Here is a 16,044-nt window from a genome sequence, read left to right on the forward strand (position 1 = left end):
TTATTTCTTTCAATGCTCCGTTTATATGCTTTGTACTCAGCAGTCAATACTCCTCCTCTGTATTTTTCACGTGTCTATGAGTCACTCCGTTACCATGAGAGCATTGACGTCATAGCTGGTAGCATGGCGTATTGAACTCCTCTATAAGTAACCGGCCTGTGTACTATGCATGTATTCTCTTTTTCCCTGAAGAAGGAGACGGTTCATGTCTCTGAAACGCGTTGGATGCTGTAATAAAGAAAGAGATTTTTAATATAAACTATATCCTGGCATCAGTGGTTTCTTAGCGCGGCTAAAACCCGATTCTTATATATATGTATATATATATATTTTTTTCACTTAATTTGTTGAAATCAGCTTTCCTAAAATTCCAGGTTTTAGCATTTCCCCTTTGAAATGTTCTATTGAATATTACGTTGAAGCTTACCATATTATGATCGCTGGTGCCTAAGTGCTCCCGGACCTGTAGATCTGAAATTGTACCCGGCCTATTTGACAGGACCAAATCTAGCATATTATCTCCCCTCGTCGGTTCATCTACCATCTGAGAGAGGTAATTGTCTTGAATGGTAGATAAGAATTTACAGCTTTTAGCACAACCAGAAGATTCTATGTCCCACTGTATGTCTGGATAGTTGAAATCCCCCATAATAAGAACCGGATTATTATTAGCTGCCTTTTCAATTTGTTCCAGCATTTCACCCTCTATTTGTTCAGGTATGTTAGGAGGCTTATAGCAAACTCCAATTAGCATTTTTCCATTATTCCCCTCCCCATGTACATTTACCCATACTGACTCTTCATTGTTGCAGTTCCCCCCAATGTCATCATTCAACACAGGTTTTAGGTTAGATTTGATAAATATACACACCCCACCACCTTTTTTGTCTTTCCTGTCCCTACTAAATGTACTATAACCCTGTATGTTTGTCACCCAGTCATGGCTTTCATCCAGCCAGGTTTCCGTAATGCCCACCACATCATAATGCATGGTTGACATAAAAGTCTCCAATTCATTCATTTTGTTTGCAAAACTTCTTGCATTTGCCAGTAGACATTTAATCCTATTAACACCTTTATTACTCCTAGCCTCCCTACGTTCCTTGCATGTCCCGTCCCCCCCTAATCCTTCATTGACCCCTACCATCTCACTGTCTCTATCTGCTCTATCTATCCCCTTTTTTGCTCCACTACCCTCCCTCCCCCCAGATCCCAGTTTCAACTGTAAATTATATTTATATAATACAAGCTGTAGTACCCGGTGTTGCCCCGAATAGTAACAAAGTCTCAATCTCCCACTCTCACCACTGAAATCATAACTCACACATAAGCTGTCTTCTATTAAGAATGTCCTTTGTTGCCTATATCAACCAAATCAGAGCTCCTATTAAGGACCTGTAGCAAAATAGAAGTAAAGCTGTGATTGGTTGCTATAGGCCACCTGATAAATATCCAGGCAAAACAGCCAATATATAACCTCACACATCCATACAGTAAGTAAACTTTTTTTTGGCAAATATCTAAAGCGCGTGGTTTAAATTTCCCTTCAAAACAGTCTATGATATTAAACCACAAAAAGAGGAATAAACTTTCCTCCAAAAATTTCAAAACTAATTCTCAGCAAAAAAGGGCAACCGTGTTTACCTACCTAGGCCACAGAATCAAATTAACTAACAGGATGGAGCAAATCCCCTCAAAGATCGATGCAACAGGTGCAAGCACTGTCAATCCATAGAGGGGTGATTGTCTTCGTGTTAAAATTGCACATAAAAAGACTTGTATCAGGCACCGTTCACACATGTAGGTGCACAGTGTCTGGCTAACAGCCTATTAGTGACGCCCTTACTATTCGATTAGGCGGGCTGCCCAGCACTATATAAGTGCACCACACAGGAACGGAGACCCCAGTTTCCAAGGCCCCTGATGTTCCCCGAGTCAGTCAAATGAGGTGGCTGTGCATAATTTTGTAATTGTAAATACGATGGTGCGAATATACACACATACATATACTCTGCTTTATATATTAGGCTAGTTTCACACTTGCATTGAACGGCATCCGTCACAATGCGTTGTGTAACGCATGTGACGGATGCCTTGCAAAAAGTGTGATAATAAAGGCCACGGATTCCAGTGAAATAACGCGTTTCGTTAAGTTTTCTTTAGCCGAGAGAGCCCTCATCTTCACCGCACACATCCCAACACTACAGCCCTCATCATCCCCGCACACATCCCGAAACTACAGCCCTCTTCATCCCCGCACACATCCCGACACTACAGCCCTCATCATTCCCGCATACATCCCGACACTACAGCCTTCATCATCACTGCGCACACACCGGCACTACTGCACCCATCATCTCCACACACACACACTGGCATTACCTTAGTGACGTCCTTGCTGACAGCGCGATTCACTTCAGTTGCTGCGTGGATCTCACAGGAGCGGCAGTGTTCTACTGCCGCTCCTGTCAGCTTCATGTAGCAGAGCTGGATGCGTCGCGGGACCTCGTGTGGATTACGCCGGACCTGGAGGGGTATTTGGGGATTTTAATAAAGTGGTCAAAGAGGGTGTTTTTTGTCTTTTATTCCAAATAAAGGATTTTTTCGGGTGTGTGTGTATATTTACTTTCACTTACAGGTTAATCATGGAAGGTATCTCGGGGAGACGCCTGTCATGATGAACCTAGGACTAAAGGGGGCTTTACACGGTAGCAATATCGCTAGCAATTTGTAGCGATAGCGAGCGTGAAAGTACCCGCCGCCGTCGCGCATGCGATTGTTTGTGATCGCTGCCGTAGCGAACATTATCGCTACGGCAGTGTCACACATACTTACCTGGTCGACGTTGTCGCTATGACTGCCGAACAATCCTTCCTTCAAGGGGAAGGGACGTTCGGCATCACAGCGACGTCACCGCAACATCACTAAGCGGCCGGCCAATCAAAGCGGAGGGGCGGAGATGAGAAGGATGTAACAACCCGCCCACCTCCTTCCTTCCGCATTGTGGCCGGCGGCAGGTAACGAGCCGTTCCTCGCTCCTGCGGTGTCACACACAGCGATGTGTGCTGCTGCATGAGCGATGAACCACCTGGATAAACAACCCTTACCGATTTTTGAGTTTGGGACGACCTCTCCATGGTAAACGATTTTCACCATTTTTGAGGTCGCTGGTCAGTGTCACACGCTGCGATATCGTTAATGACGCCGGATGTGCGTCACTAACAACTTGACCCCGACGACAAACCATTAACGATATTGTAGCGTGTAAAGCCCCCTTTAGTGGCAGCTATGGACTGCTGTCATTAACTCATTACCTCGATTGCCACCGCACCAGGGCAATTCGGGATGAGCCGGGTAGAGTCCCAGGACTGTCGCATCTAATGGATGCTACAATTCCGGGTGGCTGCTGGATGATATTTTTAGGCTGGGGGGCTCCCCATAACGTGGGGCTCCCCATCCTGAGAATACCAGCCTTCAGCTGTGTGGCTTTACCTTGGCTGGTATCAAAATTGGGGGGGACCGCACGCCATTTTTTTTTAATTATTTATTGTACTGCACGATATAGACCCGCCCACCGGCGGCTGTGATTGGTTGCAGTGAGACAGCTGTCACTCAGCGTGGGGGCGGGTCTGACTGAAACCAATCATAGGCGCCGGTGAGCGGGGGAAGCAGTGAAGACGAGATTGAATAATGGGCGGCCGGCTTTTTCAAAAGAGGAAAAGCCGCCAGAGCTTTGTGACAGCAGTGCAGCGTCGCACCCGTGATCGGTGAGTATGAGAGATGGGGGAGAGAGACCAGGAGTGATTTTAAACTATATCGATCGTTCTGCTGGACATGCTGAGCATGCGCAGTAGAACGTGACGAATTCCGTCAGCGGATTCCGACAGAATCCGTCAAGGTGCACTATTTTAACGACACAAAAAACGCTACATGCAGCGTTCCTTCTGCCCGATGCAACATCAAAATAACGACGCTGCGTCGTGCAGCAGATGCAACGCAAGACCATCCGTTGCTATCCGTAGCTAATAGAAGTCTTTGAGGAATATAACAGTTTCCTGCAACGGTTACCGTAATTACTCAAGGCTGCGGATAGCAACGGAAGCTGTCCAACGCAAGTTTGAAAGTAGCCTTAGATTGTAATTTTAATGTGGGGTTACCTTGATTGTACCTAGTCTACATGACACATTGTGGAATGATTGAGAGAAGTCTTCTTGTGACCCAATGGTATAAATAGCTCCGTATACCGCTTGTGTGTTTATGCTATGCACACTGCAGAATCTTCATATACAAGCCATATGGTAACACATTTCTTTTTTCTACTTACTTTTCTCTTGTACCGGCTCAGGTTTTTTTACAAGGCTTTCAGCCGCATCTTTCTGCTCTGATTTTATAACAGCCTTTGGATCTGTTAAAAAAAAAAAAAAAAAAAATCATGACTCCAAAGATAACACTGTTCTACAATTTTTGCAGAAGTTGTCAGGTTCAGTTATGAAATGATCTAGTTGCTCACTCTACTCAAAGACAATATAACAATATAAAACTAAGTGATATTTTTATATTATTGTAATTCTTACGCGATGTTTCCTTGATTGTACCCGGTCTGCAGGACATGTGAGAGGAACCGGCGAGAGGAGTGAAGAGGTGACCCAGCTGTATACTTTATGTCATTGTCACTCTGCATTTAGTTGAGAAAGGTCTTTGTCAGTCGAAACAATGCACTTTGGCTTGAAGATGTACTTTGGATAATAAAAAAAACAAATGACTATTTTGGTGCCTTAGAAATACTTCATTTTTGGATATGTGGACAACTTGGTGGGAAGTTGTTCCTAACATGTATGGGGGGAAAAAAAGCTCCAGGCAGATGTTATTCTTGGTGGGATTTGATGCTCTACAGCAGAGGTCTCAAACACGAAGTCCGCGGGCCGCATGCGGCCCGAGGCTGCTTATTGTGGGGCAGATTGCCCGCAGACCCCGTGACGATCGTTACTATGCAGGGGGCCGGCACGGATTTACTACAGTTGATGCATTTGCAGCACAGCGCGGGCTAGGAGCTCTCTGCACTCTACCAATCAGGATCGGAACAATCGCGGTCGCAGGGGTCGCCACACAGGAGTCACAGGAGGCAGCAGCTGCTCTGGAGGTAACATGTCCTTGGCTACTTAAACAATTGCTTATTCCCTGTTCTCCACGCCCATAAACCCGCCGACCTCTTTCCACTGAAGCCGATGCTGAGAGGTGGGCGGGTTTATGGTTACAGTGATCACCCGGCCGCTGGCTTTGAGCATCGGCTGGCAATGGATCCCCCACTGGCCCCCTGACAGTCTCTCCTCCAGCATACAGCACATATGCTGCATTTTCCGTTTATCAGAAGAGGGGAGAAATGCTGAGCACAGCCATCCCCGGCTACACTCACTGCTACAGAGCCGCGCAGGAGTAAGCCCCGCCTACCAGGAGTAGGGTGCTGAGGGAAAGAGGCTTTTTCCCTCAGCACCCAGCTTTCCCATGCTCTTGCTATACATTTTTCCTTCCGCATCCAGCTTTCCCATTGCTCTGATATCCCTCAAAACCCAGATTTCATATATTCTGATATATATCTTGTCCTCAGTGCCCAGCTAATGCGGAGTGCTGGGTCACTCACCCATGCTCTGCTATACATCTTTCTCTTGGTGCTAAAGGTGGGAAAATAAAAGGTGCAATAGGGTCTTACCCGATATAACGTGAGGTGATAAGAAAGAAATAGGTACACTCACCTGATGGGGTTGTGCCAGTCACAACTCCTTAAATCGCATGTGAGTGTCCGCGTGGTTCAAGCAGCAGCCCCGTGATATCGTAGTAGAAATATAATCAAAGGGAAAATGGGTATATGCAGCGCTTAAAAACCACTGATGCAGAATTAATGTAGAAATTTCTTTTTTATTTCAGCATTCCAACGCGTTTCAGAGACAAGTACCGTCTCCTTCAGGGAAAAAGAAAAAAAAAGGAGACGGTCCTTGTCTCTGAAACGTGTTGGATGCTGAAATAAAAAGGACATTTCTACATTAATTCTGCATCAGTGGTTTTTAAGCGCGGCATATACCAGTTATCCCTTTGATTATATTTCTAATACATCTTTCTCTTTGCACTCAACTTTCCCATGTTTTGCTATACATCTTTCCCTCACCACCCAGCTTTCCCATGCTCTGATATCAAGGGCAAGCTGGGTGCTAAGGGAAAGTTGTATAGCAGAGCACTGGAAACCTGGGTGCTGAGGACAAGATGGATATCAGAACATGGAAAGCTGGGTGCTGAGGGGAAAAAGGGATATCAGAGCATGGGAAAGCTGGGTGCTGAGGAAAAGAGTTAAGTGTCAGCATAATCAACCTGTACCCCAAGGGGGGGCCCTGGTCCTAAATTTGCATCGGGGCCCATCGAACTCTAGTTACGCCACTGATACCAATGTCAAGCAGGTAACATCGCTGTATGAAGTCAGCTGATTGCCTGTGAATGGTAGAGAGCAGAGAGCTCCTGGCGCGCGCTGCGCCGCAAATGAATCAAGTGTAGTAAAGCCCTGCTGGCGCCTGCCCCCTGCATAGTAACACGATCGACACGGGGTCTACGGGTTTGCAGGCCACAAGCAGTTAAGAGAAAACAGGGAACGGAGGAAAGGTGAGAAGATTTTTCTTTTTTTGTGTATGTCAAGAACGGCATAATAGAGAACTAGGATGAGGACTGGAGACATTATTACTTGGGCACAGTGCCGCAAGGACGGGCACAATGTCGCAAGGACGGGCATAATGCCACAGAGATGGGCACAATGCTAAAAGGATGGGCACAATGCTGCAAGGATGGGCACAATGCTGCAAGGATGGGCACAATGCTGCAAGGATGGGCACAATGCTGCAAGGATGGGCACAATGCTGCAAGGATGGGCACAATGCTGCAAGGATGGGCACAATGCTGCAAGGATGGGCACAATGCTGCAAGGATGGGCACAATGCTGCAAGGATGGGCACAATGCTGCAAGGATGGGCACAATGCTGCAAGGATGGGCACAATGCTGCAAGGATGGGCACAATGCTGCAAGGATGGGCACAATGCTGCAAGGATGGGCACAATGCTGCAAGGATGGGCACAATGCTGCAAGGATGGGCACAATGCTGCAAGGATGGGCACAATGCTGCAAGGATGGGCATAATGCTGCAAGGATGGGCACAATGCTGCAAGGATGGGCACAATGCTGCAAGGATGGGCACAATGCTGCAAGGATGGGCACAATGCTGCAAGGATGGGCACAATGCTGCAAGGATGGGCACAATGCTGCAAGGATGGGCACAATGCTGCAAGGATGGGCACAATGCTGCAAGGAGAGGCAGTATGCTACTGGGCAGATTACTATTGGGCACAAAGATGGGCACATTACTACTGGGCACAAAGATGAGTACAATATTACTGGGTACAAGGATGTGCAGATTATTACTGGGCACAAGGATGGGTACATTACTACTAGGTACAAGGATAGGCACATTACTACTGGGCACAAGAAAGAGATAAGAATTTTTTTTTTACCATTAAAAATGATTTTTTACATATAAACGTAACAAAAAACTGCAGGTTTGCTTTAATAAACAAGCAAAAAATGTTGACAAAAAGTGATCCAAAGTTGTATAGAAGAAAATACATGGAATCTCTAAATTGTCACTTTGCCAAATGGAGGATACCAGACTTGGCCCTGCAAAGAATGCGGCCCTCCAAATATTTTTTTTTTTATGTGTGGCCTATACACCCAGCTGAGTTTGAGACTCCTGCTCTACAGGATCTTCAAGATCGATGAACGAACAGAATCTTCCAACAGATTCGTCCCCAATTTTTCTTCTGCCTAGATCAACGAGGTTTCCTCCGCTTTTCCCGCTGCCCTGCTGTTGATATCTTTACGAGGTTGCTGACTGAGGACCTTAAACAATTACCGACTTAGCGACAGTACAATTTAACTCACTGCCAGAGGTCATCAGTTACACAGCTACAACACTATAATAATGTTGTCAGAAAAGCAGCGGACAAGGGTGGGGGGGAATATTGTGATCTGGCCAGTCCAGAAGTACGAAATATAAGCATTTTAACAACTTCTAGATAAGAACACATTCACACTTGCATTGTAGTCAGCTTACCTCCTTCTCCCTGGAACTTAAAAAGATTTTGTTCCGTTCCCATGAACGAGGGTTATTGACAAGATGATGCTTGAGGGCCTGCTCACCAGCTTTCCACCTGTCCCCACGTTATAATTGCTACCAAAATCCATAAAGACGACCTCAACCCACTGGGGCATCCGATTGTGTCTGGCATAGGGGGATTATGTGAACCCATCTGCAAGTTTATTGATTTTTATTTGAAAACTTTAGTTGAGCGTTTACCCTCCTATGTTAAAAACACTACGGATGTCCTCAAACGTCTTGAAGGCGTCTTTATGGATGATGACATGCTCGTGGCCAGTGCCAACATTGAGGCACATTATACCTGCACTTAAAGGCAGTCCGTTTCTTTCTTGAGACCTCCGGTCCAGATGGCACTTTGAATGACTTTATTATCGAGTTGCTCAGCTTTGCCTTTACTAACAATTCTTTTGTTTTTAAAGATAAAAATTATCTACTGTGGTACAGCACTGCAATGGACACGACCTGCGCGCCTTCTTGCGCCAACCTTTTCCTGGGTTACTGGGAAAGGTTGGTGTTTGGTGATGGTGGCGCTCGGGCCAGTGCCCATGTGCAGTGCTGGCTCCAATATATAGATGACATTTTAGTTTTTGGCAGGGCACAGCTGAGCAGCTTAATTCTTTCCTGAGTAATCTTAACCATAATTCTTTGAATATCAAACTTACACACAGAACTCGCAGGTCTCGTTTAGACTCCCTTGACATTAAGATCACGGTTGATGAGATTGGATACGTTCAGACTGACGTGTATCATAAGGACACGTTGATCAACGCTCTCCTGTATGTGTTATCAGGTCATACTGCATCCACAATACATGCCATACCGCCCGGACAGTTCTTGAGAATGAAACGGATCTGCTCTTCTACTACCACCTTTGAGTCCCAGACATGTGATCTCCGATGCAGGTTTAGAGCCAGGGGGTATAAGTAATAGGTGCATTAAGAAGGGGTACCTTCGAGCCAAAGATACCCCTAAGAAGCCAGCTTCTTCAATATACTCCATGCCGGCCTGGCCTTGATAATCATGTGCGTTTTTTTAGCACATATAATCATGAATGGGACACGATGAGGGGCATCCTAGGTAAAAACTGGTCCGTACCTCTTACTGACCCTATATTGGCGGAGGTTTTGCCTAGGAGGCAACTGATGACAGCTAGGAGGGCTAGGAAGCTCGGGGATCTTCTTGTCAAGGGCCATTATGTCCCCCACGGCCAAATTTCTTTGGGTACAGTGGCCCCATTCAGGATTGTTTTCCCTTTGGCCATTGTTTTGCCTGTAGCAATATAATAAGGACCACCTCATTTTCTTCCTCTGATGGCAGGAGTACTTTCTCCATCGACCAGTATATTTTCTGCAACACTACACACGTAGTTTACTACGCAACCTGTCCGTGCTCCCTGATCTACGTTAGCCTCACTTCACGTAAACTCCGCGTACAGGTCAGAGAACACGTCAGGGATATTATCGCAGCGGGGTCAGTGGATGATGTTACGCTACTCAAAACCCTCCCCCATCACTTTAGGGCTCACCACAAATGTAACCCTAAATCCCTTCAGATCCGGGGTTTTGATGTTATCCATGGCGGGATCGGAGGGGGGAATTTGCGCAAGATCCTCAGACAACGTGAGTCTAAATGGATAGTAATTTTGAATACTCTTGTTCCTACAGGCCTTAATGAGGTGGCGAGTTACGCCCCCTTCCTGTGAGGCAGTTCACTCATCAAATATTCTATAACCAAGGGAAATTATTGCATAAACCAAAAATATATATATAACCCTTAAAAACATCAACTTTATTCTAGCAAATTTAAAAACATCGAAAATTACACACTCTCCGAAGGCTATCCCTCACCTGCCCCACCAAAAGATATGAAAGGTGCTCACATCTAAAGACAAGGTGCAAATAGTGTTGGTGAAATTTTAACAACTGGACAATCAAAATTATATATCAAACACACATGCACCAATTCCACCTCACAATAATGAAAGAGGTTTAGGAACGTTTTTGTACAGGAGTAAGAGAGGTGACATATAGATACATATACCCTATTAATGAACTCTCCCTCCTGTCCACTGCCTTTCATGGAGGTCGGCACCCTAATGAAAAGCGATATGGCGCCCCCACTCTCTGATGGCTAACCCTGAACTGCCCTAATGCACCCTAGCAGCAGGTAAATAAAGTGCTTATGCTTGAATAAATAACAACAATGTTAATAAGCAGACAGATACATTAATTGGGATAATTAGGACTTATCTTGTCTAAATGCACCCCAGCAGCCAGTAGATAAAGTGCTTATGTTAAATAAAGTGCATAATAATATTTATAGGCAGACAGAACGATAATTGGAATAGTCAGAAGGTACTTATCATATAGAAATCCATGTGTGTCCCTCAAATTGCCTCAACACACCTCTACGCGTTTCTCCCAAAGGGGTCATAAGGAGGCTAGATACAAAGGTGTCAACAGGATGATATATGTAGATGAGCCGTTCGCTCACCCCCCCTTTTTTTGTGAGGTCTCCACTCTTCCACCATGCGTGAACCTCTTATAACTATCTTTGTACCTGTATTTTGAGGGTCTCTCTTCATCTGGTTTCATTTTGTTATAGGTGTGTACCCTGTGCTCTCCAGTGGGCACTCCCAGCAGCTGTTCTGCACGCCGTCCTCCTCTGCCTCCTGCCGACACACTCAAAGATCCAATCGCATACATTCCCACACACTCACGATATCGCACATAACGTTATAATCGCGCGCACACACTCACAACATCCAGAAATACCACATGCTTCCGGCCAAGTGATCCTCCGGCAGGTCCTGCAAGATCACTGCACAGTATCGCCGCAGAGAAGCAAGCGATATCACTGGATGTGGTGAGTCTGTGGATGCGATCTGTAGTGTGTGTGTGTGATCTGATGTATGTGTGTGTGATCTGATGTATGTGTGTGTGATCTGATGTATGTGTGTGTGATCTGATGTATGTGTGTGTGATCTGATATGTGTGTGTGATCTGATATGTGTGTGTGATCTGATATGTGTGTGTGATCTGATATGTGTGTGTGTGTGTGTGTGTGTGTGTGTGTGTGTGTGTGTGTGTGTGTGTGTGTGTGTGTGTGTGTGTGTGTGTGTGTGTCGCATCAGGACCTTGATGCGCTCACCTGCTCTGGCATCTGGTGAGTATGATCGGGGGGGTCTTCTCTCTTTTTTCTTCTCTCTTTAGGGGGTGCCCGCTGTCTATAATGAAGTGTCCTGCAGGATTCTTTAACTTTTTCACCGCTGCATGACATTTCATTATTGACCGCGGCTAGGTCTCATTTTCAGGGAATGTTTTATATTTAAGCATCCCTGAAAATTCCTGCTAGGTTTTATTTTCGGGGGAGGTCTTATTTTCGGGGAAACACGGTACTACTGCTCAGGTAATATAATGAGCACTGTGCACTTTATTAGGTGTATCCAGTTTGGATCACCTTGCAACTGAGATCTTTCTATTTCTTCTTACCTCTGCTCTGACCTCTCTTTTTATGTTCCCCAATTGGTCTTTGCTCTAATTTATTAGGAGTCATATTCCCTGCACATGTTTATATTTTGTAATTGACCAACAGTGGGCCTTCTTCCATCTATATTATGTCTTTAACAATACATTTATGAGTTATTTTGGTTGGAGGGGGTGTACGTTTTTACTTGAATTCCTATCCCTGCTATTTTTGCATGGGATATTTGTACCCTCTCTTTGCTATACCTATCCTTACATTTTATAATTGTAAAATCTGATATTTTGACATATATTGGTTACGGTCATCAAATCATTGTATCTGGTACATATTCTTCTTGTCCTCCTGTGTTTCTATAAATGACACAGAGGAATGAGTGAGAGAAGTGAAGGTGTGACCCAATGATATAAATAGCTCCGTATACCGCTTTGTGTGTTTATGCTATGCACACTGCAGTATCTTCATATACAAGCCATATGGTAACAGATTTCTTTTTTCTACTTACTTTTCTCTTGTACCGGCTCAGAAGGTTTTTTTACAAGGTTTTCCGCCGCATCTTTCTGCTTTGATTTAATAACAGCCTTTGGATCTGTTAAAAAAAAAAATCATGACTCCAAAGATAACTTCTGAAAAATTGTAGAACAGTGTTATCAGGTTCAGTTATTGAATGATCTAGTTGCTCTCTCTACTTAAAGACAATATAACAATATAAAATGTAAGTGATATTTTTATATTATTGTAATTTTAATGCGATGTTTCCTTGATTGTACCCGGTCTGCAGGACATGTGAGAGGAACTGGCGAGAGGAGTGAAGAGGTGACCCAGCTGAATACTGGTTGTGTGTATGTCATGGTCACTGCATTTAGCTTGAGAAAGGCCGTCGTCAGCTGAAACTATGCATTTTGGCTTGAAGATGTACTTTGGATAATAAAGAAACAAAATGACTATTCTGGTGCCTTAGAAATACTTCATTTTTGGATTTGTGGACAACTTGGTGGGAAGTTGTTCCTAACATGTATGGAAAAAAAACTCCAGGCAGATGTTGTCCATGGTGGGATTTGAATACAGAATCCAAGAGTGGTAACCAGTGAGTCACCATGCTGACAATATACTCAATGATGCATTTTTTTTTATATTTTTAACTGGAGATAATGGAAAATTTACATGAAATGCTGTGCAAAACGGGGTTAGAAATGCATTAAAGCGTACACCTTGATGTTCACTGACAGATTTCTCAGTATGCACAGTAATCGAGAAAAAAATCTTTCCAGCAGCAGCTTGAGGATGGAGGCGCCCGCATGGTATATGCATCCTGCAACACTGGCACAGCTCTACACAGTTTAATAAGTCAGGTTTCTAAACGGCTGGGCATTAAGTGCCAAGTAACAGACCTCTAAAATTAGTGTCATTACACTATGTTTCTCTCACACAACAGATTCTTCCAAATGGCTCATTTACATGCCCCTAAGGTGGCATAATTATGTACACCGCAGTAACTTCATATACAAACTATATTGTAACATTTCTTTCTTCTACTTACTTTTTTCTTGTACTGGCTCAGAAGTTTTTTTCAGAAGGCTTTCAGCCGCATCTTTCTGCTCTGATTTAACAAAAGCCTTTAGATCTGTTAAAAAAACCAAGACTCCATAAATAACACTGTTCTACATATTTTCAGAAGTAGTCAGGTTCACTTATGAAATGAGCCATTCTTAAGGATTCTGACCTCCTGAATTCAAATGTGACAATGAAAATACTTTAGTTGGCTCTTGTTTCTATATCAAAGTTTTTCTTTTACTGCTACATATTATTATTGCATATACATTTCAGAACTTTGAAACATTATTAATTTTGCAAATATAAAAGATGCAGAATATTTTGAGACAATTTTCTAATATTTAGAGAAAACTTTGGAACAATTCAAATAACTAAAACTTGTCTAAACACTTGCGAATTATAAATAGTTACAGAAATTGAACTACAACACATTATCCTCATTCAGTGGCAAATAGTTTGCTTGAAATAGAATAGTCAGCGACCTTGTTAGGGGAAGTAACAAACCTCTTTACTCTGCCATTTCACACAACGTTTTGACCTACGATATGTCTTTTTCAAGCATACTATTAATGTCAAACACACAGGATTACAAAGAATAGAATATCAGACAATGGGGGGGGGGGTCACATTGGCAGACCCCTGACATGACAGAAGAGCAGACACACCATAAGTGACCTCATTTTACAAAGTACACTCTTCAATGAACTCATTTAGAGGTGCAGTGAGCATATTGATACCACATGCATGGCACAGAATTTTATACCATTGGGTGGCAAAGAAAAAAGAATTACCGTACATTTATTTAACTAATGTTTTAGCACCAAGATATACATTTTTATAAGGGCGGAAAAGAATAAAAATGGACTACATAGTTTGTTGTGTAATTTTTCCAGAATATGCAAATACCCTCTAACAGTGTAAAGCTGAGTGCACTCCTAAAAAGATGGACAAGATGGACCATAGGCCAGACGAAAGGTCACGGTGACTCATATCTGTTTAGTGAATTTTCTGTTTAGAATTTTGTCTGAATCATGTTTTTCAAAGATTTCCACATAAACCTCTGCTCTAAGAGAGCAGAATAAATGTGAGACGAGCCTTACTGCGATATTTGGGAAGCAGAATGAACAAATCAACAGCAATTGAAGAATTTGCTTTATTTACCGTATTTTTCGCTTTATAAGTCGCACCTGATTATAAGACGCACCCCCAAATTTGGTGAAGGAAAAGAGAATTTTATTTTTTTTTTAATAAATGGGGTATGTCTTATAATGCCAGTGACAGTCTAACAAATCATATAGGGTATATGTCCCTCATAGCCGCCCATCCTAAAATTAGCCTCCTTAATCTGGATATGGCCCCCTTGTGCTGGCACACGTCCCCCAGTGATGCCACATGTCCCCTATTGCTGGCATACATCCCCTATGGCTGGCACACAGCCCCCTGTGGCTGGCAGATGGCCCCCAGTGATGCCACATGTCCCCTATGGATGGCATACGCCCCCTATGGATGGCACACGCCCCCTATGGATGGTACACTGCCCCTATTGCTGCCCATGGCCCCCTGTGGCTGCCACCTGGCCCCCTGTGGCTGCCACCTGGCCCCTAATGCTGCCCATGGCCCCCTGTGGCTGAAGTACGGCCCCTATTGCTGCCCATGGTCCCCTGTGGCTGGCACACGGCCCCTATTGCTGCCCATGGCCCCCTGTGGCTGGCACACGGCCCCTATTGCTGCCCATGGCCCCCTGTGGCTGGCACACGGCACCTATTGCTGCCCATGGCCCCCTGTGGCTGGCACACGGCCCCTATTGCTGCCCATGGCCCCCTGTGGCTGGCACATGGCCCCTATTGCTGCCCATGGCCCCCTGTGGCTGGCACACGGCCCCTATTTCTGCCCATGGCCCCCTGTGGCTGGCACATGGCCCCTATTGCTGCCCATGGCCCCCTGTGGCTGGCACACGGCCCCTATTTCTGCCCATGGACCCCTGTGGCTGGCACATGGCCCCTATTGCTGCCCATGGCGCCCTGTGGCTGGCACATGGCCCCTATTGCTGCCCATGGCCCCTTGTGGATGGCACACGGCCCCTATTTCTGCCCATGGCCCCTTGTGGATGGCACACATCACCCTGTGTTTGATATGGCCCCCATGCTGCTGCTTATAGTAAAATAAACCCTTTCCTTACCTTCTCCAGCACTGTCCTCCCTCGTGTCTCCCTCCGTGCTGCTGAGTTCCTGCACTTCCTGGTTCTCTGTGCCAGTCATGTGATCGGCAAGGCAGAGTGACATCTCTGCGTGGATGATCACAGCGGCAGGCGGGAGACACGCTGGAGGAGGTAAGTAAAGAGTTTTTTATTTTACTATGGGCAGCAGCATGGGGGCCATATCTAACACAGGGGGGCATGTGCCATCAAAGGGGAGCACAAGAACATATAATATGCACCGCTCCCCCAGCCAGTCACCGCGGTGCGGTTTCAGCACCACAGTGATGGACAGCGGCAGTGCATATTATATGAGCGGGAGCAGAAGATCTCCCGCTGCAGCCTTCACCAGCCTCTACCAGCGTTCCTCAGCCTCCAGCACCGCTCCAGAGCTGCCCCCACCTCACCTGGACCCTGCAGTATATAATCCGTATATTCGGATTATAAGATGCACCCCCTACTTTCCCCCAAAATTTGGGGGAATAAAAGTGCGTCTTATAAAGCGAAAAATACGGTATTTTTTTTACACTATTCATCTTGCTATATAAGTGATAAAGCAAATATTTCTCAAGTCCGTACAATTACAGCAATACTAGGGGTATATTTTTTTATATGTTTGACTAC

The 16,044-nt window shown here is 44.9% G+C and overlaps 1 protein-coding gene across 3 annotated transcripts in view; it reads right to left on the bottom strand.

Annotated features, from left to right (window-relative positions):
• LIG1 (DNA ligase 1) overlaps window positions 1–16,044 on the bottom strand; it is a 793,173-nt gene that overhangs the window by 530,032 nt on the left and 247,097 nt on the right. For all 3 annotated transcript variants that reach the window (XM_075328747.1, XM_075328748.1, XM_075328746.1), the window contains exons 7-9: window positions 13,213–13,296; window positions 12,178–12,261; window positions 4,325–4,405 (exon numbers count right to left, since the gene is read on the bottom strand). In XM_075328747.1, coding sequence (XP_075184862.1) covers window positions 4,325–4,405; window positions 12,178–12,261; window positions 13,213–13,296 — 249 coding nt within the window. The remainder of the gene's footprint in view (window positions 1–4,324; window positions 4,406–12,177; window positions 12,262–13,212; window positions 13,297–16,044) is intronic.

The sequence above is a fragment of the Anomaloglossus baeobatrachus genome, chromosome 11 (genome assembly GCF_048569485.1).
Source record: "Anomaloglossus baeobatrachus isolate aAnoBae1 chromosome 11, aAnoBae1.hap1, whole genome shotgun sequence".
NCBI lineage: Eukaryota > Metazoa > Chordata > Amphibia > Anura > Aromobatidae > Anomaloglossus > Anomaloglossus baeobatrachus.